This window comes from Microtus pennsylvanicus, chromosome 2, assembly GCF_037038515.1.
Source record: "Microtus pennsylvanicus isolate mMicPen1 chromosome 2, mMicPen1.hap1, whole genome shotgun sequence".
Lineage (NCBI taxonomy): Eukaryota > Metazoa > Chordata > Mammalia > Rodentia > Cricetidae > Microtus > Microtus pennsylvanicus.
The window spans coordinates 100,341,598-100,369,182 of NC_134580.1; the positions used below are offsets into that span (position 1 = coordinate 100,341,598).

General features: G+C 36.1%; 1 protein-coding gene across 2 annotated transcripts in view; it reads left to right on the forward strand.

Moving 5' to 3' along the window:
* Positions 1 to 26,949, forward strand: part of Ctdspl2 (CTD small phosphatase like 2) — a 54,039-nt gene extending 27,090 nt beyond the window's left edge. For both annotated transcript variants that reach the window (XM_075961971.1, XM_075961970.1), the window contains exons 7-13: positions 717 to 828; positions 4,609 to 4,695; positions 14,817 to 14,879; positions 14,979 to 15,058; positions 17,598 to 17,724; positions 19,480 to 19,575; positions 22,171 to 26,949. In XM_075961971.1, coding sequence (XP_075818086.1) covers positions 717 to 828; positions 4,609 to 4,695; positions 14,817 to 14,879; positions 14,979 to 15,058; positions 17,598 to 17,724; positions 19,480 to 19,575; positions 22,171 to 22,236 — 631 coding nt within the window. In that variant the 3' untranslated portion in view covers positions 22,237 to 26,949. The remainder of the gene's footprint in view (positions 1 to 716; positions 829 to 4,608; positions 4,696 to 14,816; positions 14,880 to 14,978; positions 15,059 to 17,597; positions 17,725 to 19,479; positions 19,576 to 22,170) is intronic.
* The last annotated feature ends 636 nt before the right edge of the window (positions 26,950 to 27,585 follow it).

Genomic DNA, 27,585 nt, shown 5'->3' on the forward strand with positions numbered 1-27,585 from the left:
CCAGTTCCTCATGTTGTGGTGACCCCCAGCCATAAAATTAATAGGTTGCAAAATTTCATAACTAGTTTTGCTACTGTTATGAATTCTAAAGTAAATATCTGATATGTGACCCCTGTGAAAAGGTCATTCGACCCCAAAGGGGTGACGTCCTGCAGGTTGAGAGCTGCTGCTCTAGAGGAATAAACACCTATTTCTTTGGTCTACAAGAGATGAGACATAGAATAAAAACCAAACTTATTTCTTGTAGGCAAAAACATATTGATTATTCTTTCTTTGTTTGTTTGTTTATTTTGGTTTTTGGAGACAGGGTTTCTCTAGCTCTTGCAGACCAGGCTGGTCTCGAACTCCCAAAGATCCACCTGCCTCTGCCTCCTGAGTGCTGGGATTAAAGGCGTGCGCCACCACCGCCCGGCCATATTGATTGTTCTTATTGGGATCAGTTGAGATGTGTTTGAGTCTAGTTACAACTATTTAAAATTGAGTAGCATAGCAATTCCTTTTGTGCCTATGTAATAATCCATTGGGGTAGATAATAAAGACCAGCCATCACAGGCTGCTTTTGTTTTACTTTGTACTGTAGGGATTGAACCCAAGGTCTTGAACCTTCTAGGCAAATGCTGTATAGCTGAGCACATCCCAAGCTAGTATAAATTCAGTAGTGTTTGATATGTATGGAACATAGAAGTGTTGATATTTTCTTAAAATTTGATTTATAGCTATTATTTCATCAAACATGTTCCGCCTCTGACAGAAGAACAACTAAATAGGAAACCTGCTCTTCCTTTGAAAACGAGAAGCACACCAGAGTTCTCCCTGGTCTTAGATTTGGTGAGTGTGTTATCTTTACAGGTACAAAGAATAAGGGTTAAATTCTCTTAAAGTAACAGTCTAAAGTGCTGTAAAGAATACAAGCAAATAAGGAGTCACCATATTTACTGTAAATATGTTCTGAGTGTTTGAAATGCTTTTATTTAAGTGAATAAATGCTAGGGACTCTACAGATCCTAGCATTAGACTAGTTTGGTTGAATTTGGTATATTTTGAAAATCAATTAGACTTTTACTTTTGTATTTAAATGAGTTTTTCCTCCACATTCTTGAGATCCTGTGATTTGTTTCTAATTTTATTTGATGTTTATTTTTTTGAGAAGTTGGTAATTGATCCAGGGTCTTGCATATGCAAGACAGGTGATATACACTGTATTATATCCTCTGCCTGAATTCTCTCTCTCTGTTTTTTTGTTGTTGTTGTTTGTTTTGTTTTTATTGTTTTTCGAGGCAGGGTTTCTCTGTAACTTTAGAGCCTGTCCTGGAACTAGCTCTTGTAGACCAGTCTGGCCTCGAACTCACAGAGATCTGCCTGCCTCTGCCTCCCGAGTGCTGGAATTAAATGAGTGTACCACCACCTTCCGGCTCTCTTATACCTTTGTAGCCTGTCCTGGCACTTGCTTGGAAGACCAGGCTGACCTCGAACTCAGAGATCCACCTGGCTCTGTCTCTCTTTTAAAACAAGACTTATGTATGTTTGTAGGCAGAGACTGCTCGTTCATTTCCCGTTTCCTGGCTGCCCAGACCCGAATAATCACATAGAAACTATATAACACTACTTGGCCTATTAGCTCAGACTTCTTATTGACTAGCTCTTATATCTTAAAATAAACCATTTCTATTATTCTGTGTATCGCCATGAGGCTGTGGCTTATCAGGCAAGGTTCCAGTAACCATCTCCTTTGGCAGCTTCATAGCGTCTCCCTGACTCTGCCTACCCTCTCTTTATATCTCTTCCAGCCTCGCTATATTCTGCCCTGCTATAGGCCAAAGCAGCTTCTTTCATTAACCAATAAAAGCAACACATATACAGAAGGACATCCCACATCATATGTTTGTATATGAATATTTTCCCTGCATGTATCTCTGTACCAGTAAATGTCTGGTGCCACAGGAGGCCAGAAGAGGGCTCTGGATCCCCTGGAACTGGAGCTGTGGATAGTTGTAACTGAACCCAGAACTTCTGCAAGACTAGCAAGGTTTCTAATCACTGAGTATCTTGCCAGTGCCGTAAAACCCCTGCAATTTCCAGTTTGATCCTATTAAAATGATGTCTAGAATTTAGATTTCCTTTTATTTTTATAATTTTCTTTTCCTGAAGGTCCAAATATAATTTGGCTTCAATAAGTTAATTATTAGAATGTGTTTTTTTCTACCCCTTCCCCCCTTAAGAAAAGTTCTCATGTGACCTGGACTGGCCTAAAACTCCACATGTAGCTGAGGATGATTTTGAACTTCTGAATCTTCAACTTTCTCCTCCCAAGTACTGGGATCTGAGGTCTCCGATGTGCCACTGTGCCTGGTGTGTTTGATGTTAGGGATTTTTGCGTGCTGAAATTTCCAGCTGAACTGTGTCCCTATTCTGTTTTTGTTGTCAGTTCATTTAATTACCGATAAAGTAGATTATTTAATTACCAATAAAATAGATTTATTTAATTACCAATCAACCTTTTTTTCTCAATGTGATTTAAAAATTTCTAGTTTGCATACTTGGTATAGAATATAACTTTATGTACTTTATAGCCTGATCTATGGAAGAGGCTGAGACATAAGAGTAGCAGGTCTGGGCTGGAGAGATGGCACAGCAGTTAAGAGCACTGGCTATTCTTCCAGAGGTTCTGAGTTCAAATCCCAAAAACCACATGGTGGCTTACAACTATCCATAATGAGATCTGGTGCCCTCTCTGGCCTGCAGGCATATATCCAGGCAGAACACTGTATACATAATAAATAAATCTTTTTTATATATATAAAGTTTATCAAGACTTCTATCTGGGGAAAAAAAATCTACATTTCTGAGGGTCTTAATACCCTTTGGGTACCAGAAAAAGTTTGAATTGAATATCTCATTTTTACCAACCCGTTTCTGTGGGGGGGGGGGTGATTTTTTTTTTTTAACATTTACCACCTACTTACAGTTTTATGTTCTTATCAAAAAATGTATTTAATGTGCTGGAGAGCAATTTATTGCTTAACTTGTTCCTGGTATCCCATAATTAGAAGTGTTATTTAATTCTCAGTAAACTTATCTTGATGTAAAGCCAGTTCTTTTACTTATGTTTGGTTTTGGTTTTGGTTTTTTATTTATTTACTTATTTAAGGCTTGTGCCAACACTGTTTGGCTATTTTAGTTGAGCTTAACTAAGCCCATTGAAAAATTTGAGGGTGGTTATTAGCAGTACATTTTATTTTTGAGATAGCCTAAGCTATCCTTGAACTTATATAGCCAAGGGTGAGCTTGGATTCCTGATTTTCTGCTTCCATCTCCCAAGTGTTGAGGATAATAGGCATGTGCCCCTTATATGATTATATAGTCCTGGGGATCTAATCAAACTGAGGCTTTGGTACATGGTAAGAAACACTCTTCCAGGTCAGTTATATTCCCAGTCCTTTTTAACATTCAGGTTTGTTTGTTTTTTTTTTTTAAATATTTATTTATTTATTTATTATATATACAATATTCTTTCTACGTTATGCCTGCAGGCCAGAAGAGGGCACCAGACCTCATTACAGATGGTTGTGAGCCACCATGTGGTTGCTGGGAATTGAACTCAGGACCTTCGGAAGAGCAGGCAATACTCTTAACCTCTGAGCCATCTCTCCAGCCCCTAACATTCAGGTTTTAAGACATGTATTAACTTAGACATTTTTCTTGAGCAGCTCTCTTATTTTTCTTATTTTCAATAAGAAATCAGGATTTGATATCCTAAGATGATAAGTTTTCATTAGCTGTCTAACCAAGGTAGATGAAATATACTCAGATACTATAACATCTAATCCTAAATTAATAATCTTATAAAAGTTTGAAGATGTTTTATATGAGAAAATACAAATAATTAGATTCTAAACTTGCATGAGCTAATTCAATAAAATATAGTTAGTATAAACAGATGGTGATGGCACATGCTTCTGTAATGTCAGCACTCAAGAGGAGGAGATCGTGAATTTGAAGATAGCCTAGACTATATAGTGAGACTGTCTTTTAAAAACTAAATGATGGGCTGGAGAGATGGCTCAGCAATTAAGAGCACTGACTACTCTTTCAGAGGTCCTGAGTTCAATTCCCAGCAACTACATGGTGGCCCATAACCATTCATAATGGAATCTGGGTCCCTCGTCTGGCTTGCAGGGACACATGCAGTCAGAACCCTGTATACATAATAAATAAATAAGTCTTTTAAAAAAACACACACAAAAAACTAAATGATTATTTTCTTAAGGAAGTTAAAATACAAAAGGAGTAACAAATGGTCTTTAACAAAAAGTTGAGCTGCAGAGCTCAGAGCAAAGGTTTTCAAACTTGAATATGCTGCAGAGGTGCCTGAGAAGTTTATCACAGCCACTGAGTCTGTAACTCATAAGGAATAGAGTTCCCAAGGATCATGGTGCTGTTTATGCTCTAAAATCTAGACTAGAGAACCAACTTATAGGAATAGCCCTGTCCTAATATGCTGTGTCACATTATGCGACATATAAATTCCACCTGTGAAGGGTGATCATGACCACATAACTGTCCTTTGAAGTTTCTTTTAATGTTTTGTTTTACTCTGTTTGTTTTAAGGATGAAACACTAGTGCACTGTAGTTTGAATGAGCTAGAAGATGCAGCACTTACTTTTCCAGTCCTTTTCCAAGATGTCATTTATCAGGTAATTAAGACATTTTAAACCTAATTTTTAAACTATTAGGTAACATTCCGAGCCAAGAAAAAAATTTTATGATGTTCAGCATTCTTTTTGTAGATTATTAATAGTTTTTATCTATATTTTAATAGTGATTAACACAAAATAGCATAATGCTAGAGAGTTATATGAACAACATTAATTTGTAACCAAAAAATTCTAACTTTGCTAACTTGTGATCTCTACTAGTTTCATACTCTTTGCCAGCAGGTGGAGGCAAGGAACACTGATACAGATCCCCAGGAAGAACTTGCCAGGTTAATACCTGGGGGTTTTGCCTTTATTTCCTCCCCTAAATCCAATTAATACAAAGAATGTTCATTCCTTGTTGGTCATTTTTACTTACTAAAGTAATGTTATCTGTAAATTACAGTTCAGTGTACCTAATTTATATTAATCACAGAATTCAAGGACTCCTGTAGTTGCTACTTTTATATATAAAGAATTTAGGTACCTGCATTTCTCTCATCTTTGTTGATGGACAGGTTACAGTGCAAAATATAAATACTGTTAAGATTTTACTGTGGATTATCTGTGTTGGCCATATTTTTGTTAAAATTTCCTGTCACAGGATTGGCTTAATTAATCAATGAATATATTTGGAAAATTGCAAAGTCCTTTGTGTGTTTGCATTTGCATTAGTGTGATCTTTATATATATATATATATATATACCAGCTGCTGAAAGATTGGAAAAGGTCAAATGTGTCAAGAGGAAGCCAAGCCACCTTGGGTTTTATAAAGTTGTAGGCATTTGTATGTATGTTTTGTATGTACTGTTGATGGGCACGTGCGAATGCTTATGGTTTTTGATAGATTTTAGTTGTTGTCTTGTAGGAGTCATAAGATTTCAGAGTTAAGGGGCTGGAGAGGTAGCTCAGAGGTTAAGAGCATTGCCTGCTCTTCCAAAGGTCCTGAGTTCAATTCCCAGCAACCACACGGTGGCTCACAACCATCTGTAATGGGGTTTGGTGCCTTCTTCTGGCCTGCAGGCATACACACAAACAGAATATTGTATACATAATAAATAAATATTTTAAAAAAAAGATTTCAGAGTTAAGTAGAAGTAGTTTCGAGCTACTTTGCCAAACACTTTTATGTAGTGTAGTCATGAGTAGTGAGGATTAATTTTACTAGTGATTTTTGGTCTAATTTAATCTAGATGGGTATTATAATATCTGAGTAGTATATTCATTTCCTTTTAAAGTAATCTGATATTATTCCTGATACATTATTAGGGCAAGAGGAAAACATACTTAAATTTTTTTTATTTTGGATTATTACTTGGTTTAAGGTGATTTTTGTTTCGTTTTTGTTTTTGTTCCTGAATGAACTATTCCCTACCAGACAGATTGCTCATGTTTAGCCCCGTTAAGGGATGGGAGTCTTAAAGGCCAACATACGTAATATAGCAATAACTTAGTGTTCTGTTTGAGTGCAGTAGTAGCCTTGTTTGTTGTTCTTTGTGGCTTGGTTTTAGCTATTTATTTTGAACGACTTTGAAAACTGGTTTTAGGCCTTTGGATTTCAGAAGTAAAACTTACTTGATAATTCTTAAATTTCCTGATTTGAAATTTATTTCTTACAAATGGGGGTTTTGTGTGTAGTTTTTTTGTTTGTTTTTGTTTCTGGTTTTTTTTTTTTTTTGAGTAGTGAAATAAATGTGAGAAGTAGATTCCATTTGGCTCCTTTCAGTATGGGTATATATAGAAATTTTTCTTACTGCTTTTACCATTTCTGCCTTTTTTTTTAAAAGTTATTTTCCTGTGGATCTGGATAATTGTCTTTGTTTGAATAAAAGGCTTATAACTGTATGTATTAAGTAATACTTAGAAAAGCTATGCAATATATTATGCTTACCTTTATAGAATTCTGAAACCTTTTCCACATATATTTTGAGTCACACTTCCTGAAACTGAGTGAAGTGACCCAGCCATCTAAATAGCAGTGGGCAGGAAGTTTGAGTTTTAGAAGCTGTAGAAATGATTGCATTTTTAGTATTATGATTTATTTACTTTATGAAGGACATATTTAATTCCCCTCTACTAAATTTTTTAAGATATCCATAGTTAATATTGGGTACATTTCCTTGGATTTCTGGTTTTAACGTAGCTTTTTAAAAATGGAGTCTTTGGCTTAGGGCTCCCCCCAGTTTTTTTCAGACCAGCAAGCTCCCTTTAAACAGGGAATGATGTCTTTTAAACTTTCAGTGGTGTTGTCTCCATCTACTGGCAAAGAAGAATATACACAAGGGTCTGGGATGAGCTAAGAGATTTTGGAGAAACCACATTATTAGGTAAGATGTAACTTACATATCTAACCACTGTAATGTAATATGGCCCACATAAAGGTGGAAACCCATAAATACTGTATATACTCTTATTTTAAAATAACTTATTGAGGTGAAATTTACATAGCACATCCATGACATTTACTTGTACTTCTTAAATATATCTATTCCATAGCACCCCCCTTGTGTGTGCATGTATGTGTATGTGTGAACTGCGTGCACTCATTTTTTTCTGTGTGTGTGTGTGTGTTTAAAAATTAGCTTCTTGCTCTGAATAAAGGTGAGATAAAGTATCCACTTGGGATTTATTTTAGGTTTGTGTTCAGTTTGTAATGTCATCTATATCTAATTTCAATTCTACTTTTTTCTACTTTAAAACAGTTTAAAATGTAAATTATGTTAAATATGCTTTAAAAATTATCAAAGCCGGGAAGTGGTGGCGCACTCCTTTAATCCCAGCACTTGGGGAGGCAGAAGCAGGCAGACCTCTGTGAGCTCAAGGCCAGCCTGGTTTACAGAGCAAGTTTTATGACAGCCAGGGCTACACAAAGAAACTCGGTCTTGAAAAACAAAACAAAACAAAAAAATCTAAATCAGGAGTTTTAGAAAAATCTAAATCAGTAGTTTTAGGTTTTACAGCTCTTGCTGCAAGCACTTTTTCTGCTTTTCCAACATGAAAGAACCATCTATCAAAAAGAGTTGGCCAGAAGTGGTGGCATACGCCCATAATCCCGAACTCTATAATTCCCGTACAGGGGAGGCTGTGGCAGGAGGAAGATCATTGATTTGAGACCAGCCTGGGCTATATAGTTCCTCGCCATAATGTGACCCTGTCTCAAAAAATAGCCAAAAATATGGTTGTCTTCTGGTAGAACAAAATATTTTAAAAAGTAAGTAGTAGGTTGTATTTGGCTAACAGTCCTTAATTTGCTGGCCTAATAATTTTTTGGGAGCATATACTTAAATTTGAGTAGAAGTGAGTAACCAAATATTAATCAGAATTCTTACTTTTATATAGAAAATTTAAATTCATGGTGATCTGGTAATAGGCTTTTTTAAGATTGAGGGAAGTTTCAGGTAACTACTAAGATTGCTATGCTTTATGACATATACTCTCCTTATTTTGGTAAATAGGAATAAATTCAGATACTTCCAGCCTTTAGAATTTTCAGGCAGATAAATCATTCAAGTCTGAATTTAGTATTTACCTAAATTCCATTTCTTAGGGGGGGAAAACAAAAGATTCATCTCAAATTAAAGTTGACATATTACTCCTGATCCTAGATATAGTGGGCAGACTTGTTTGTGTATATGGGAAATATGAAAGAATGGACTTGAAATTGAGGGTATTAGACTCACAAAAGGTACAGATTGTTTGAATTGCTGTACTTTTTAATACACATCTTCTTAAGAATTGTCGCCATAGTGATTAAGGAAGGATATATTCATAAAATGGTACAGATGCATTTCATTTGGAAAGAGGTGCATGACCACTCCCACTGCACGTTTAATATGACACATTGTCAGGAAATCCATCTCGTGGTGTTACTCAGTTAAGAGGTCTCCACTGTATTTAGTTTCTGTTCCTGCAGATCCACCAATTCAAGACTCTAGGTCATCTCACTCCCTCTTCCATCCAGAAGATGACTGCTATCCACAAGCAGAACTGAATCAAAAGACATTTTTCACTTAGCTCTTGAGCCGAAACACCTCCTCAATGACCTTCCTCTGTCTCCATCAAGAACTGGAGCTCAGTTTTTTGAAGATGTAATAGAGCTACTCAGCCCAAATGTGGCTGATTGAAGACAAAGAAGATACCTCATATGTCTGACCACAGTGCCTCAAACGCAACTGTGTTGTCCATCTCCTCAGTCTGTACAGTAAGGCAGGGGCATCTGATTTTTTGACTGTATTCACCATTAAGACTTTAGCCAGTCAGTGGCTTTCTGAGGATCAGTAAAATCAACAAACTTTGGGTCAGCTGTCCAGAAATCAGACTATGGTAAGCACTCAAGGAGCTAGGATGCTGTAGGGAGCTACTTGTAAAAGATGCTTTCTTTCATTGGTTGAGGTTGCTTTTATGGAGAGAGTGGTGGGGGAAGAAAGGCCAGTGGAGAGCTGGTTAGCAAAACAGCCTCTTCCTACTTTGTTTTCTTGAAAATCATAGAGCTCAGGGCATTTTCCATATCACAGAAAGAGTTAGAAGTGTCAATGGCTTTTAGCTCTTCCTAGAAAACCAGCTTGATTTTCACTTCATGAAGAAAAATATATTTAAATGAAAAATTCTGTTGTCAATACCTGATTATATTTTCTTTTGCAAATTCTGACTCTATAATTGAAGAGGCATTTTGTTGCTGAGTTTTATAAACTTTCTTTTGTTGTACATAAACATGTATGTTTGTATATAATTATGCCTTGTATATAGTATTTGGGGTTAAGAATATTTAGTATTGATGTCACTTTTAGATAGGAGAGAAGAGTATTTGGATAATAACTTACCTGAAAAATAATACTTTAGAATAATTATAAAGTAACTTTCCCATCTTTCTTAGTACTTAAGCATGGGCACTATGTTTTTGTTATAATTATTGATTTTTAGATTAGAAATTATATAAATTAAACTTACAGTTTTCTCTTTATCAAAAATTAGAAAATATATTTCATGGGAATTGTTAAAGTATCTCTCAAATTAGGAATAAATCACTTAGAAAAGCAAATTATACAGCCAGAGAGGTGATGCATGTGTGTCATCACAGCTTAGAAGAGTTTGAGGCTTGCTTGGGCTATATATGGGGAGGGGTAGATGGACTTTACACATGAAAGTTCTTATTTAACAGCTGAAAGTATTTTAAATATAGAAGAGATGAGAGTTGATTACAGCGTGAACTAAATTGGAGGGTTCATTATCTTTAGAATGATGTTTGAGAGTGGTTTTTATTTAATTTTATTTTTGAGATATGGTCTCAGTATGTATATAGCCCAGGCGGGCCTAGAACTCACAATCTTTTAACTTCCTGATTGCTCACTAGAATGATTTTTTATTGTTGTTGTTATTACTACTACTACAGACAAAGTCTTACTTTGAGGCACTGACTGGCCTGGAACTCACTCTAGACCATATGGCCTTAATAGCACAAAAATCTGCCTGCTTTGCAAAGGCGTGGGCCACCATGTTGGCTTATGCTAAAATGGTTTTTAAAGGCAACATTTTGCTACTTAAATGGCTACTTTCTTTTTGCCCTTGAAGTAATTATAGTTTCTCTTAATAGATGTCATTTAAAGTACTTATATACTTAAATTTATGTGTAAATATATCCCTATTTTTTCCCATCATAAACATTATTCTTCATTGAATACTTAATAATGTACATGAATACATTAAACTTCAGTTTTTCCTGTTTGGACTCTAAGCCCCTTTTCAGATTGAATTCTATTTCATAGTTAAGGAAAATTCTGGTTCTGGTGTTTGAGTCCTTCCCTGTTCATCCCCAGATTGATTCCCCACCTCTTACTGGAACTAGTTGAGGCAAATGATTACTAAATTAACCTATAGGTTATAAAGTGGGGGCCTCCATGGCTCTTACTTGAGCAGCCTTTCTGTGTTTTCATGCTAATGCTAAGAAAGTATTGGTGGAGTCAGTAATGATTTTCTTTTAAGAGACTAGTTGGTAGCTGTAAGGCTTTCTCTTTAGGATTGTGGTTGCTCAGTTCTACCCCATAATACGGGGACTGGTGACTTTTAAATAAAGAACTAGGTAATAGTGTTTACCAGTTTTTGTCACCTTACATTCACTGGGTACGATACCAAATGCTTACCTGTATTGTTTACCCTTTATAACATTGGGATCTATTTTATAGATGAAGAAATGAAGTTGTGCCAAAAGGTTGGAAATTGGCAGAGCCGCTTTGTATACCAGTATGTCTATTCATTATAAGATCTTCTGCCCCCCAATAATTTAACATATAGTTAATTCTTCAAAAACTCCAGCATCATTTGTTTTCTGCTTTCAGCTACCCAAGTGCTAAGATCACATGTATTGACATGACTTGCACTTGTCTCTGCTTATTAAATCATTAGTGCTCACAGTTATCTTTTTGTTTAAAGGAATACCTAGTGTATTTTCTCTATGGTATATACTTGCATTTGTTTATTTATTTATTTATTGTGGCTCAGACTGGTATTAAACTCAATGAAATCCTTCTGCTTCAGCCTCTGAAGCAGTGGGGTCAAAAGCATATATCTCTAATGAGTTACTGACTATATGTTTCTTTCAATGCTAACCCAGGGCCCGCCCTACTAAGCCAAGCATACATGTAAACCTTGATTTATACTTCTACCCTATAAACTTACTATTTTTTTTTAAATTATAGACATGTATATCAATAAGTTCAAAGGATATATCAAAGATTTTTTTTCAAGACTGGGTTTCTCTGAGTAACGCTAAGTGCCCTGAAACTTACTCTGTAGACCAGGCTGGCCTCAAACTCAGAGAGATTGTTTTGCTTCTGCCTCTTGAGTGCTGGGATTAAAGGTGTATGCCACCATCATATGAAAAATGAAACACAAAAAAACCCTTGTTTTTAATGTTAATCTGGGCTTGGAAATCATGTAAAATATTTCTCCTAAAAAAGTTGACTAGTAATTTTCTCACAATTTGAAATTGCTGTAGGTAGGATTTTGCTTTGTTTCTCTGTCTTATTGTTAAAATAACATGAAATTTTGATAAATTAATAGAAATAAGTTAAATTTGTGTTTGACCAGACTTAAATTCAGTGTTTATAATCAATTTATAAGTAGTCTTCTATGTAATTGTGGTTATATTGTGTTTTGTTAGTACCATGAACATCAGTTTTCATTGACAGGCTACCAAAGAGGACACAGAAAATAAATTATTATTCATTGTTAAGTAGAGTTATTATATTGTTAATGTAGTGTACTGGGTTCTTATTGTATATATGTGTGTCTGTGTGTCTGTATATATATGTATGTATTTATATACGTGTATATATAATTTTTCTTTCTAAATTTAAATTTTAGTAAAGCCAGTTCTTCATAGATTCTAATTTTTTTTGTTTGTTTTGTGTTTTGAAACTGGGTCTTATAACTTACACTAGACTAGGCTGGCCTCACATTTAGAGATCTGTCTGCCTCTGCCTCCCAAGTGCTGGGATTAAAGGCATGCGCCACCACCACCCAACAAATTGTAATGTTTCTGATTTTTAAAAATTTGGCAAAATGTACTTATTCGCAGATACCCACTTTTGAGTGATTGTCAGTCTTGCCAGATAGTAATAATTTATTGCTATCATTAAGCATTATTTTTAAATTTAACTTATTTTCCAAAATATATTTAGTTTATTGGAAACAGACTTAACCTAAATAGCATTGCTGTAGGTCTAGAAGAACATTTTAGCTAGAGTGAAATCAGTCTTTTAGTCTTTAAGAGTTTACACAAGAGTTGTGTTTGGTTAGGCATGGCTACAAACGCCTGGAATGCCAGTGTTGGAAAGGCTGGGCAGGAAGGATCACCATAGTACCCAGGTCATCCTGGCTACATAGGAAGTTCCAGACTAGTCTGGGCTGCAGACTAAGACCCTGTCTCAACAAAACAAAACAAAGAGTTGTGAGTTTTTATTTAGGAGGATAGTTGGTAGGAAATGATGGGTGGGTGCTTCATAATAGAATCCTGTATGAGGCTGAAGTTTGGAGAAGGAAAATGGAGCTAATTGTTACTTGTGAGCTTAAGTTTGGAAGGATTTAGAGGCAAGGCTGTGTCTGTCTTTGTGATCTAATACAATTAAATAATGTTAGTGTCAGGAGCTAAATTTTTGGAGCCAATGAGATGGCTCAACAGGAAAAGACTTGCCACTTGAGTTTAGTTCCTGGGCCCGACATGGGGAAAGAAGAAAATGGATTTTCAAAAAGTTGTCCTCTGACCGATGTCGTGTACACACACAGCACACCTTGCCCCCAGTAGATAGACCTAGTGAACAAAGAAAGACCATATTATACATGCCTTCATTCTTTCTTCTAGAACAAAACTTAGGACTTGCTGATTCATATGTATTCCTGTTCATGTTTAATAGATTTCTGAGTCATGAACCCTGTTGGGCATCTCTACTATTTTCCTTTATGGTTGTGTGCATTTGTATCGCATGGCACAGCTCTCTAGTCTTATTCCAGACCTAACCACTATTTTTTTTTCACCATTAGCTACTGTGTTATCTGTGTCTTTGAATCTTTTTGTGATACCTTTCTGATTAAACAGTGAATCTGTTCTGCAGATAGACACCTTGACAGACAGCTCTTCTTAACCCTTGTGTTCACAGGATGGAAGCACTAGCAATGGACTCTTCCGTCCCTAGTGCTACCTTTCATTTTGAAAGCATGTCAAATTATAGGTTGTGTGTTAAATTTAGACATAGAAATAGCAGTAGTGTGCATAATGCTATTATAGGTTTAGTCTAATCTGGAAGTCGCTGGAAAAATGTTACTTTTGTCTTCTTTTGTTGCATGCTTTCCCAGTTTTACTATAAAACATTCCCAGACCTGGCCTTTTTGTCACAGGAACATTTTTTTTTTTTCGAGACAGGGTTTCTCTGTAGCTTTTTTGGTTCCTGTCCTGGAACTAGCTCTTGTAGACCAGGCTGGCCTCGAACTCACAGAGATCCGCCTGCCTCTGCCTCCCGAGTGCTGGGATTAAAGGCGTGCGCCACCACCGCCCCCACAGAAACATTTTTATGTAGATGGCAAAATTGAACACTAAGCGTGCATTAGATGTGTTGTCACCACAGGCTTGTTACAAAGTCACAATCTGTTTAACTCAGTTTATTTATGATATATGATATCAGTAGTCATCTTTCAGTGGATGGAGTACAAAACTTTTCTAAACTTTAGTCACCGAGTGAACATAAGAAGAGGAGTAGACGGTCTTTGTAAGTGGCTTCAGTGGTTATTTGTAGCTTATATTTGTGTGTTTTTTCTGATTGTCGCAGCATATTAAAAGAGCAGTAACACTAGGAAAGAAGCTGAACTTAGAGATAAGAATATATAGCTGGGTGTTGCACGCTTTTTTTAATTCCAGCACTCCCGAGAGAGAGGCAGGTGGATCTCTGAGTTCAAAGCCAGCCTGGTCTACAAAGTGAGTTCCAGGACAGCCAGAACGACACAGAAACCCTGTCTCAACCCAACTCAGTATATATATAATTTTTATATATGTATGTGTGTAAAATCTTGAGAAGTAAACTTTGAGAACTACTGACTTTGTATACTTACAAACTCGGTTGTTATGTCTGAAACATTAAATGTGAAGGATAAGTTTGATTTCTTTAGAAAGGGGGGTATTGAAACTCGCCAATCCAGATACCACCTTCTTGACTATTACTTGTCTTAATATAAAAATTCAGTAGGTATTTTTAACAGGTACTTTTTTAGAAGACGTTCTGAGTAATTAAAGGTCCATTGAGACAGGTCAGCTTAGAGCTGGACTCACAGCCTGCAGCATAATTGGATGGATGCTACCTGCTTGGAAGATGGAACTGATTGGTGGATCACAATCTGTAATGAGGGAAATCTATTTTTAGTTGAAATGCTTTTTGTATTTCCAGTGAAATACAGTTGTATTTGCTATTAAAAATGAAACAATGATTACTGTCTCTAAAAGTCATCTTAAGTGCTTCTGGTACATGGAATATGTTTGGTTTGAGTGATACTTAGTAAATATTTCTATTACTTTAAAATAGGAACTTTAAAATTATATTATGTTTATTTGCTGAAAACTATCTTTGCATTTCTTCAGGTTTATGTGAGATTAAGACCATTCTTCAGGGAATTCCTTGAACGAATGTCTCAGATGTATGAGGTAAATGTGCTTAAACTAATTACTTATGTATTTTTTATTCAATATAGTACCCATATTTAGATCATGTATAATGATTACTTCTTTTCCCTGAATTTGTAGATCATTCTTTTTACTGCTTCTAAGAAGGTGTATGCAGACAAGTTACTGAACATACTAGACCCTAAAAAGCAACTGGTCAGGTAAATTTAATTAAGAAATCGTAGAAATGTCTGTCACACTCATCCATGCAATTACCTTGACTTTATTTAATTTTAATGGCCATTTTCAGTTGGCTGATATCTAGAGATTATTGTGTTGAATAGTAAATGAGTCTTTTAAGTCTCACAAACAACTCTTTAAGAGTTTCTAATTATGTGGCTTCAGACAGACATTCCTTAAAGGGTCCCAAAGTCAGATATATTTCCTATTACATCTATATCTTCATTTCTTTGGGAATTTGGGTGAGGCGGGTGGTGGTGGATATTTTCACTATGAGCTTGTTTTACTTTCGTGTCTCTGAGATAATGTTTGTTATATTGCCTTTGTAATGGCATTTAGAAATATAGTAGAAAGGATGCTTTAAGACTAGATTTGCCTCCCTCTCTCCTGAGAAAACGTTACATGCATCTATCTGGAAATTAAAACTGGATTGATCATGCAGTTTATCCTGAACTGGACTCTGTTCCTTGTGTTTGTCATTAACGAGCAAATGAAGTGTGTTTCTGGGTAGCAGGGCTGCCTTGGGCAATTTTGAAAATCAGTCCTTTATTTCTGTCAGCTGAAGACACTTTAGTCAAGACTGTAGTACACTTGCTCCATCGTCTGAGGCGCAGGAGTAAGTCTGACTTAGTGATAAAAAAAATAGAGAAAGGATGTAAGAAGCTCATAGCAGCTATTTAGCTGGATATTGTGTTGAGCATTATCTCCCATACTTTAGTTATAAATCTTAAACCTAGTTTACTATTGATGATACTTTCTTCCCATGTGTTGTGGCATAAGACTTTAACTCCAGAGCTTGTGAAATAGAGATAGGCAGATCTCTGCGTTTCATGCCAGCTATACAGTGAGATGCTGTCTCAACAAACTCAAAAGAACTTTTATTGAATGGTTACAATTAAACTGTGATCTTTAATTTTTAATTGAAAGGATCAAATAAGTTACAGAGATAAGATATGGTATTTCCTACTCACAATGTATACTGTAATAATATGCTCACTGTATCTAACTTTAATAAAAGTATATAAATTTAGATTTTGCTTTGATGACTATTCATGTTAAAAGATTTCTTTTCAGTATCTTTAGTATTGTAGCAACAGTTGTAAGCAGCATGGTCCTGGCTCTTGTGCAGTTTCATTTCCTGGGGAGGAGCCATGCTGTTACATTGTATTGTAAAATCTACACACTTGGAAATGCTCATTTGCTCTACCATATTGGATTTTTAAAGAGGAAAAAAATGTGACTGATTGGAATTTTTTGAAGTGCTTTAGAGAATTATCTCTTAGTAGCTGGGTAACTAAAGCTCCCTAATCGTCATTGCCACTAGCACTGGTTTTTTTAAGATGAGTTTGTGTGTGCTTTTTAAATGTTGGTATTGAACTAGGACAGGATGTATGGGTAGAAAATGCTTTCTTCTTTTTCTTTTTTCTTTTTTTCTTCTTCCAAGACAGGGTTGCTCTGTGTAGCCCTGGCTGCCCTGGAGCTCACAGAGATGCAGCTGCATCTGTATATGCACCACCACTATGCCCAGCTGAAAATATACTCCTTTCTTGAAATTATAAAACAAAAGTACAGGCATGAATAGTATATTGCTCATGAACATTTGTTAAGGGTTAAGCAGCAAGACAAACTCAGTTGTTAAGGCATATAGTACAAACGTATTTCAAGCTGAAAAACCTGTTTCAGTTATTAGTAATATTTAGGGAATAGTATCTTGATTATAAATTCAGATTGCATAATTACTATAGTATATAAGAATTACACATCTTTTAATAGCTTTTAAAATGGCAGAATTTTCTATTTAGTTTGTAAGATTATTAGTTTACATTTGATTTTTTTTCAGTCCCTGTTTTTTGAATCAGTATTACACACACACACACACACACACACACACACACACACACACACAGAGAGAAATAAGAGTGTTTGGGGAAAGTTGAAATGATGGAATGTTTTGGCCTCAGCATCTTTTCTCAAAAAACTATTAGGAAACTAAAAAAAAAAATTATTTTAACCCCAATACAAAAACATACCTTCTTATATTTTCTATTCTGGCATGTACAGGGATAGGGAGGCTGTGTGGTCTACTGGTTAGAGCAAAGGACTGGGAGCCAGGATCCTGGTTTCCAACTAACCACAGACTTACTGTGACCTTGGGCAAGTCACTTGTGCCTCAGTCAACCATCTGGAAAATTGGTTAAAAAGCAGGACCTCGATGACAACCAAATGCTGCATCTGAGCTGAGCTTTCTTGGGTAATTAAATTACAAAAACAACTTCAAAGTTTTAATTTCCTTTTTATTTTATGACATAGTATAAGCCAGAGTTGTTTAAACCATTGTAATATTTGGTGTTTTTTTTTTAAAGGTCTCAATAATTGCTAAGAATTTTTGTATTGAAACTATACTACAACTTAGGTCAATGTTTGTAGTTGAATTTGCTTCCTGAGAGAAAGAATACGTAGAAATCTTGTGGCATATGAATCTCAGTGCATGTTTTAAAATCTGTTTTTATTTTTGTTTAGGCATCGGCTTTTCCGAGAACATTGTGTTTGTGTACAAGGAAACTATATAAAGGACTTAAATATCCTTGGAAGAGATCTTTCCAAAACTATAATAATTGACAACTCACCACAAGCCTTTGCCTATCAGGTAGGGAGAAGATTTCTAAAGAAACCCAATTGGAAAAATTACAAAGAAGACAGTTGCTGCCAAGAAATTATGATAGAAAAAAAAACAGTAATTTTTGTTTACTATGTAATCTTTTAGGATTAGAAAGGCCAAATGGATAAGTACTTGTAGAAATTTTTTTTCTACATGAAGTACAACATAAATTAAGAGAAATCTAAGTAGTAAATCTGCAGATAAAATGAGGGGTCAGGACACCAGTTAGTAGCATTTCTATTTGTTTGTTTGTTTGTTTGTTTTGTTCAGGGTAGGTTTTCCCTGTGTGACAGCCATAGCTTCTGGAACTAGCTCTTGTAGTCTTGTAGATCAGGCCACCACCACCCGCCCCTTGATATTTTTTTAAAATTATAAACATGTTTGAAAACTAAAATTAGCAATGTTCTAGTCTATTGACTTAAATAATTTAAAGTGTTTTGGCTAGATTTTTGTGTGTTTTGCTAATATTACCTTTTGGTTTTTCAAGACAAGGTTTCTCTGTAGCTTTGGAGCTTGTCCTGGAACTAGCTCTTGTAGACCAGGCTAGACTCGAACTCACAAAGATCCGCCTGCCTCTGCCTCCCAAGTGCTGGGATTAAAGGTGTGCATCACCACCACCCGGCCTGTTTATTTCTATAGCTCTGTTCTACCACTTGAATTATTGTGAGACATTTTGTTTTATCTTTTAAGTCAGTCTTTCTGTCTCTCTCTCTCTCTCTCAACATATGTATATGTAGCCCATGCCAACCTTGAACTGAGAGATCAGCATTCTTTTACCTCCCAAATGGTGGAATTAAAGGCCCTATCCCTGCCCCAGAGTTTACTTTGTTAAAATCAGTGCTTTTCCTACCTTGTATTTGTACCTTTACTTGTACTCATGCGTTGATAGCAGGAAAATGGTTAGTCTGGGGTGGGAGTATTGATTGCTTAAGCACAGGTGTTAAAGGCCTGCCTGAGCCTCAGAGTGACAGGATTTGTCAGTGTAATAGCCCTGACTGTCCTGGTACTTGCTCTGTAGAGCAAGCTGGCTTCGAATTTAGAGAATTCCACCTGCCTCTGCCTCCCTAGTACTGGGATTAAAGGTGTATGCTACCACCACCCAGTTCAAGACCCCTTCTCTCTCTTCTTTTCTTTTTTGGGGGGTTGGGTTTTTCAAGACAGTGTTTCTCTGTATCTTTAGATCCTGTCCTGAAACTCACTCATTGACCAGGCTGGCCTCAAGCTAACTGAGATCCTCCTGCCTCTGCTTCCCAAGTACTGGAATTAAAAGCATGTGCCATCACCACCCAGCTCAAGACTTCTTCTTAAAAGAATAGAACAGTGACTATAGAGTGTTTCAAAAAGAAAAGGAGAGACCAAAAAAGGAAAGAAAGGAAGGAAGAAAGAAAAAAACCAATGAATAGGAAGGGCATGGTCCTTGTGGAAAAGTACTTACATATGCTTTCTGAGAGTGTTTAGGTTGGTAGTTTGTCTTTACTCCACAATGACTAGCGTTGTGCTGGTGACTTTCTAGAATGAATATTGTAGAATAGCCTAGTGAGCCCTTTTGCACTCACCGAGGAAGTCAGGAACACTGAACAGTCAGTTAAACTCTCTCTTGCATTATTTTGCTGCCAGTGAAATCTAATAATATTTTTTTCCAGAGAAACTTTTATGTCCATAGTTATTTAACTCTGTTTTTTAAGTTTTTCAAAGCAGGCTAATGTAGTTAAAGAGAACTTAATTACATATTTATTGTTTTAGCTTTCTAATGGAATTCCTATAGAAAGCTGGTTTATGGATAAAAATGACAATGAACTCCTAAAATTGATTCCATTTCTGGAGAAGCTTGTAGAAATGGTAAGTATGTCATCTATTTGATTTTTATTGCTGCTGCTGTTGTTGTTAGTTGAACTATATTGAACAAATCGCTCTGTGTGTATTGGCTTTTAAAGTTAACTGTGTACCAACTTGGAAGACTAAAGAGGGAGAATCATCAGATTGGGGGCAGTCTAGGTTACATATATAGAGAAATCCTCCCTAAAAAATAACAGCAACAAACAATAAAGTTAACTGGTAGAAGATTGTGGCAAGGGGCTGGAGAGATGGCTCAGTGGTTAAGAGCTTTACCTGCTCTTCCAAAGGTGTCCTGAGTTCAATTCCCAGCAACCACATGTGCTCACAACCATCTGTAATGAGATTTGGTGCCCTCTTCTGGCCTGCAGGGATATATGCAGGCAGAACACTGAATACATAATAAATAAATAAATCTTTTTTTAAAAAAAAGAAGATGGGGGCTGGAGAGCTGGCTCAGTGGTTAAGAGCACTGGTTGTTTTTCCAGAGGTCCTGAGTTCAATTCCCAGCAACCACATAGTGGCCCACAACCACCTGTAATAAAATCTGGTGCCAACTTCTGGCCTGCATGGACTTGTGCAGGCAGAACATTGTATACATAATAAATAAATAAATAAATAAATAAACAAACAAACAAATAAATAAATAAATAAATAAATCTAAAAAAAATAAAAAAAGAAGATTGTGGCAGAAGTTGAAAAAAACCAGTAGGTTTTTTTTTAATAAAACAATATGCAGTAGAAATTGAGTAGGCTCATTCTTCTATTGAAACAAAAGTTTTCTGAGTGTTGTGGTACATATGAATGATCAGTTGATCCCAGCACTAAGGATCACAGAGGCAGGAGGATCAGGAATTAAAGGTGATTCTTGAATGGTAAGCTTGAGGTCAGCCTGGGACTAAATGGAACTCTTGTCTTATAAAAAATCTCTACAGTTTGTTTCTGTTTGCATATTGAAAAGATAAAGTTTTCAGTACTCATAGTCCTCTGTTATGAAATGTACAAAAATAAGCAGAAAGTAGGATGACTTGCGGGGCTCTTGTTGGCAACACGAGAGTGAGCTTGGCCTTGCACTGTGATGCGCTGACACACTGCAATCAGTTAGCCTCAGGGAGTCTAACCTTTTACAAACTTCCCCTAGCTTTTGCTTGGAGTTAGGAGTAAGCAGGAGTGTGAGAGCTAAAAACAGCTCAGAATTTCCGTGACATGGAAGAGTTCAGCCATGTGTGTGGTGGTGGGACAAAAAGATTGCCTGGGAGAGTAGTTCTGGTGAGCAAATGATTTGGGATCCTCACTGGTAGTTCTGATGGGAGGCGGAGATTTGTGATCAGCTGGAACTGCCAGGATTCTGCCTCAGGCAGGATACGAAGCCTTCCGTGATGCAGCTGGTCTTCAAGGGAAACTTTATCAGTGGCCGGTAAAATGGACCAAAGAAATAGGTCAAGGTGGTTTTTTTGTTGTTTGAGACAGGGTCCCAGAGACTTGACTGGCCTGGAACTTACTATGTGTATCAGGCCGGCCTCCAGCTTTTAGAGACCTGCCTGCCTCTTGAGTGCTACTATGCCCAGCAAATCACAATGTCTACAGCAAGCAAGGCTTTCCTTCTCAGTGATTCGTCAGGAAAATTAACAGAGAAGCCAGAAGCTCTGGAGAGAACAAGGACTCAGAAAAGGCTCCCTTCTCCTTGGGCTTTATAAGAGAAATCCTGGGCTGGAGGCCGGATGCTCAAAGAATAAATAATATTCCTCCTCTGGGCAAAGATAGAGGGCTTAGCACAAATTTAGTGATTTGTAGCCTCATTTCAGGTTCTAAACCCTGGTCCTTACTGCCCACCATTGTTTTCCATGAACAGTTTTGAATTCTGTTAGAAATTATTAAAAAATAAGGCCTACCAGTTTTTAAAGGTTTATATACTGAGTGCTTGACTTTACTTTTTATAGTTTCCTCTTTTGTTTACATGTGTTCTGAAATGATGCATTTTACGGTCATAATTCACATTTAGTAGTAATGCTTTGTCACTCAACCTTTTTTCTAGGAATTATTTTCTTATTTATGAGTTAATCAATTGTAGAAAGTAGAATTTAGTGGTATAAACCTTTTACTTATTTATTGGTTTAGCTTCTTAATGTTTTTTAACAAAATGACAAAGAAAAAGCTTAAGTCTAAATGTAATTTTGAACTTATGCTGTAGTCTAATACAGTCAACCCTCCATAACCCTTCTAGATTGAATCCAGGATCCCCCATAATAACAGTATCCACATGTGTTCAAGTCCCTTAGAGAGTTGTGTGTGGTGTTTGTGTACAACCTTCACATACCTCCCAAATCCTTAAAATTATCTTCAGAGTTCTTAGTAATATCTAGTATGATGTAAATGCTAAGTTAAATAGTTTGCACTGTACTGTTTAAAGATTAATGACAAAGAAAAGTCTGCCAGTACAGATGTGAAGCTATAGATTGGTTATAGAAACTGACTGTATTTGTCAAGCAAAATAATGTGTCATTAAGTAAAGAAGTAGTTCACTTCCTCTGTAAAGAGTGTTATATAGGACCATATCTTAGAAATATGTGGCTTTTCAAAAATAATCTTTTCTCCACACAGAATGAAGATGTCCGGCCTCACATCAGAGACAGATTTCGCTTGCATGATTTGCTGCCCCCAGATTAAGTTCAGAGACTTGTCAGATCACTGAGGGGGGAGAGAGAATGCAGGACCCTTTGGACTAAGACAAAAACATTGCCATTACTGTTGAAATTTTGCATTTTTGTACCCCGTCTTGCTTTTCTTATCTTTGGTGCCCAATAATAATCAAGGGTTACAGAAAGAGACTATCTATCTCAGATTGAACACACACAGTGGGTAGGCAAAACAGAAGCGTCTGTAGAGCTAGTACAACTCCAGTGAAACTTTCTATGTACAGGACATCTGCAGTTTATAAAGAATTCTGTTTTCTGCCACCAGCAGTCTGACCTGTAGTACACAGGATTTTATGATAATAACAGAGGTGAAAGTGGACTTTCATTTTCCCTCTGTTTGGTGCTCTCAGTGGGTTTGTAGCCACTTTTCTGTTACTTTACTATTCTCATTTCAACAGGAATGGCCAGTAAAAGTTGTTTTATTTTTCCTGTTCAGGTTTATAACCTTTTTACACTTCTGACCTTTATTAGATTAGACTCTCATGATGCATTCCTTTTAGTTGAGGCGCTTCAGTTTTCTGGAAATAGTCAATTTTTAGTTTTTGGGTGTATATATATATATACATACATATATATATATACACACACCTATATATATACACACACATTTGAATGGCCGTTTTCCTGCTTTGTCTGCCTGCATATTGTATATTTGTTTAAAAATATTCTCTTTTAGTCCATGTAAGTTTCATTTTTAAAAAACATGCATTTATATTTTGTTCTGTAATATTCTACTGTAGGTAAAATCTTCAAAAATCAAGAGACTGGGTAGGTAAGAATATATGAATGACTAATATTCAAGCGATTTGAACCATTGTGATGACATGTATTCCAGATGGTAATATCTTGTAATGGCACACATGGAATGGATAAAGGTATACCTCAGACTTCACTGTGCACACCATTGAGGAGAAAGAGTTCAGTCTCCTGTCAGGCTTGATTCAGTTACTGCTGCCTTTGGTTTTCTCCAGGAATGAAGTATTCAGCACAGTGACTCAGTATTTGCTTTGCATGGACTGGTGGTCCCTCTGTTACACTCTCGGTTACAATCAGTTTAAAACTCTGTGTAACAGGCTTGGCACCTAACAGTAGCTATGCGTACCCGTGGCTCAGTACACTCCTAGCCACCCGTGCAGTTAGTCTGCTCACAGCGGTTTTCTGTGCTGTGTGGGAATAGTCGTCACGCCTTGGTTCTCTAATGCAGCTACCACAAGAGGTTGATATTTTTATAGTGGCGTGTAATCTCCTTTTCAGGGGCTTTTTATGGAAGGTAGAATTTGTAAGAGTTAGTATGCTTTGCCTCTCAACTGCATTGACATGCCGCAGGCTCAGACTGTTTTTGTGTAAAGGATGTCAAAGAACGGCACTTTTTCTAAAGAGAAGTTTGATATTTTGTATGCTTGTTAAGAAAGTACAGTATTGGAAATTAAAGGTGGACAACTGATAATTGAGGAGTATGTCAGTTAATTTTTTATGTATATTACCTGTTTACTTGTACAACTTCTTGTACAAATTACATGCAGCTTCATTTTCAAATGAATCCTTAAAATAAGGAAATCTTTTTAGGAAAACATTTAATTTTTGTATTTTTGATTTTAAAGGCATGAGTTGTCAGTTTTCAGTGTATTAATGAAGATTTTAACTTTTCATCAGGTTGAGTGTTTTCTTATTATTATCTGTTATGTATGTAGTTAGCATATTGTGTCACTGAACTGTTTAAAAATCTAGCATGTAGAGCAAGCCTGTTTTGTGGAAAATCCTTATTCATTAAAAAAAAATAATCATGGCAGATTTTCTGCAAAAAAAAAAGCAAAAGCATTTGCAATTCAGAATACTGATTTTTTTATTTTAAAAAAAGGTATTTTGCTTGCAGGAACAATACTACAGATTCATTTTAATGAGAATCTTTTAATGTATTTATCTTTAGGGCACCTGGGCATCTTTATGCTGTTTGTCTTATGTCTTTCTTGAAATAAAATGTACATACGTTACCTTTACATATGCTCTTGCTCAAAATTGTGAACCTAGTTAATTTCTTCCTGACCCCCATCATTTTTATGCTTCTTTAGCAAACCCCGAACCTACACAAGATCTGAATTTTTTGACATGCATAATTGTTGAAAGCTTTCCTAAGTGAATACAGTCTCAAAGCCCTTCCCACAACTTGAAGGGGAAATGTAAACACTTACACACCATTATGCCTCTGGGCACTTTGATAATAAAAGCAGACCCGTTTGAGGAGGGTTCCTTTAAAGTCAGCTGATAGATGACTCAAGAATGACAGAGAAAACACATTGTGGGAAAGTTTATATGACCAAATAAATGGACATTATTTTTCCATTACTTTATTTGGGTAATTCTAAAGTTATTGATACAAAGTTTAAAACAAATTACAAATACTTTAGCCAGCTATTTCCCTTCTCAGTAGATTATCTTCCAGTCATATCTTTCCGTTGTTGGTAGCTGTAGAACACTTCCATTTAGTTACTCGGAGGTGTATCGTTTTTTAATTGAGACGCACCCAACTGTCAGTACACACAGCAAACATGCCTGTAGTAAATGTAGGGGCAGTGGATCCATGAGGCATAGCAAGCTACCTGTGTACACATTACAACTCTTAAGAACCTATTAAAATTGTGCTATTTCCAGTTCTGAATGTTTGACTTTAAGACATTCTTTTAAATATTTGTATCATTGTTAGAGGATGTTTTAATTGGTTGTATTTTTTAATCCCATGTAATATATGTAGTCCTGACCAGATTTACTACCATTTTTCTGGGTCCTAAAAGAGAATCGATGACAATTCGTAACCAGAAATTGTTTTATATTTGCTAGTATGTATATTTATTTATCCAATGGCTTTATTTGTTTCCCAAAATTGTGTTGGGACTTGTTGAAAGCATTGTGTGACTTCTATAAATGGCTATTTTCTTGTAACTGTCAGTGATATGGATGTGTACATTGTTTTATATATATACATATATATATTTCTGGGGGTAATTTTTTTTTTAGGGTTGACAATGTTTTTTTGTTTTTTAAGTTACCTTTTGCCAATGACTTTCTGCTAGCTTTTGCTTCATTCAGCCTTCTAATGGAGTTCATTCTTATTCTGTTGTCAACTTGGCTGTAAGAGACTTCATCTCATCAGTGAAGAAGGTGTTTCATTATTCCTACAAGTCTTACAGCAAGCACAGATTCTTCATAAGGATCGGATCTCTTCCACGTCTGTGTCAGTCACATAAAGGACACTGAAGCCTTCGTTTCCTTGTACTGATATGATGGTGTTATACACTACATCACTAGCTAGTTAAGGTTTTGTGACCTGACCTCTTTGTCTTCCTAGGTATTTATTTGTTACCTCTTTAAATCTTGTATGTCTAAATTAACTTAGAATAGTTACCCACCGAATAACTATGCCAAGAACTAGGAAAGAATGTTTATTTTATTTCCCCTTATAGGGGAAGAGTGGACTGGGAACAAAAATGTAAGGCCAATAAATAGGCCTTAGGTTGTCGTTCATTCACTTTCTTATTCCTCTCATGGGCTGTATTTGAATTTTTTTTTCTTCAGTGCTAATGTATTTGATTATACCATTGCTTTTCATGTCTTCCCTTGAGTTGAAAACCTGCTAGGAATTTGTATGAAATACCTTAAAAAGTTTTCAGAGTTAAAACTCAGTTCCTTATATTCAAATCCTACTTAAATTATTGAAATCCAGGTCACATACATTTTCTCAAAATGTTTCTCTGTTATCTTGAATTGAGATTTCATTGTAAATCAATTTAGTCAACAAACGTGTTTTGAGATCTTTTTTAAAAAGAATTAAGGAAATGAGAGCAAGTTTATTCTAGTTTATGGTTTAATACTATTGTTTTAAGATACATAGTGATTCTCAAACCAGCATGTTCATCAGAATTACTCTGAGGAGCTTTTTGAACTGCAAACTCCTGAAGCCTGCCCCTGGGAAGCCTTCTCATTGTGTCAGGAGCACGGCTGGGAACAGTTCCGTTTTTTAAGGTTCTCCTAATGATTTAAATAGACAACTTTGGTGTGTCCCTGTTCTAAATAGTGTGGTTTGAGAATAGGCTACAAAAGTTCACCAGTCATCTCTCTGTGGTAGGTTTTTTTTTTCCTTTTTCTTTTCTTTTTTTTCTTCTTTTCTTTCTTTTTAAGTCCTGGGACCAGATTTCACAGAACTTATTCAAGATCCGAGGAGGAATAATGAAGATTGAGGCTACTGCTCATTATTATTTTTTGTCATTCATACTTTTTAAAGAGTTTGCATTTATAGAGCTCTGAATAGCTGATCATTTACGTAGCTGAAGGACATGTCCCTGAATGAGACCATTATATATAGTAACTAAAATATTTCACTATTTTTTTATTTTATAAATCTTTGTAGAAATGAGCAATGAAATGCTACTTTCATCTTTTGAAATGGGATTTTTCAAGGTAGTGTCCTTTTGGCATTAAGGTAGGGAGGAGTTAATATTCTCTCTACTTATTTCCACATGAATCAATATGAAGTTATGGACATTTAAAAATCTCAATTTAATTTCTACTTATTTACTATGCAGTATAGCCGTGAACAAGTAATGTAGATTTAGTTTTCTCATCTTCAAATGCCCTGATCACCCTACCTCACAGGGTTGTTGTGGGGATAAATAAAACTTTTATGGAAGTACTTTTCTTTGATGACGTTTTATCGGCCATCAGAAACAATGAGATTTTGAGTATTTTTTTTGTTTGTTTGTTTTTCGAGACAAGGTTTCTCTGTGGCTTTGGAGCCTGTCCTGGAACTAGCTCTTGTAGACCAGGCTGGTCTCGAACTCACAGAGATCCGCCTGCCTCTGCCTCCCGAGTGCTGGGATTAAAGGCGTGCGCCACCACCGCCCGGCGATTTTGAGTATTTTCATGTTCTTTTCGATACTGACCTTAGGACATGCTATAAAGATCAGAGTGGGTTGCAGATGAGGAAAGACCAGTACAGAAACAAGGTCAAGTCGGGCCTGTGAACCAAAGCCAAATTCACCTAGCACTGCAGTGTGCTGGCATTCTTGTGTGGTCATGGTTGTACATAAATACAAAACTTCCTCGTACGTCAGTTTGTCTAAAAGATACCGTTATAAAAAGGAATATAGAAAGGCTCCAAAGCTACAGAGAAACCCTGTCTCGAAAAACCAAAAAAAAAAAAAAAAAGGAATATAGAACCATACAAACTGGGCTAAAGGTATCCAGTTTTGAAACTAGAAGAAAACTGCTGCTTCCAAATTAACTCTCCATTATGCAGCTAAAGGTCACAGCTGGGAATAGAATGTAT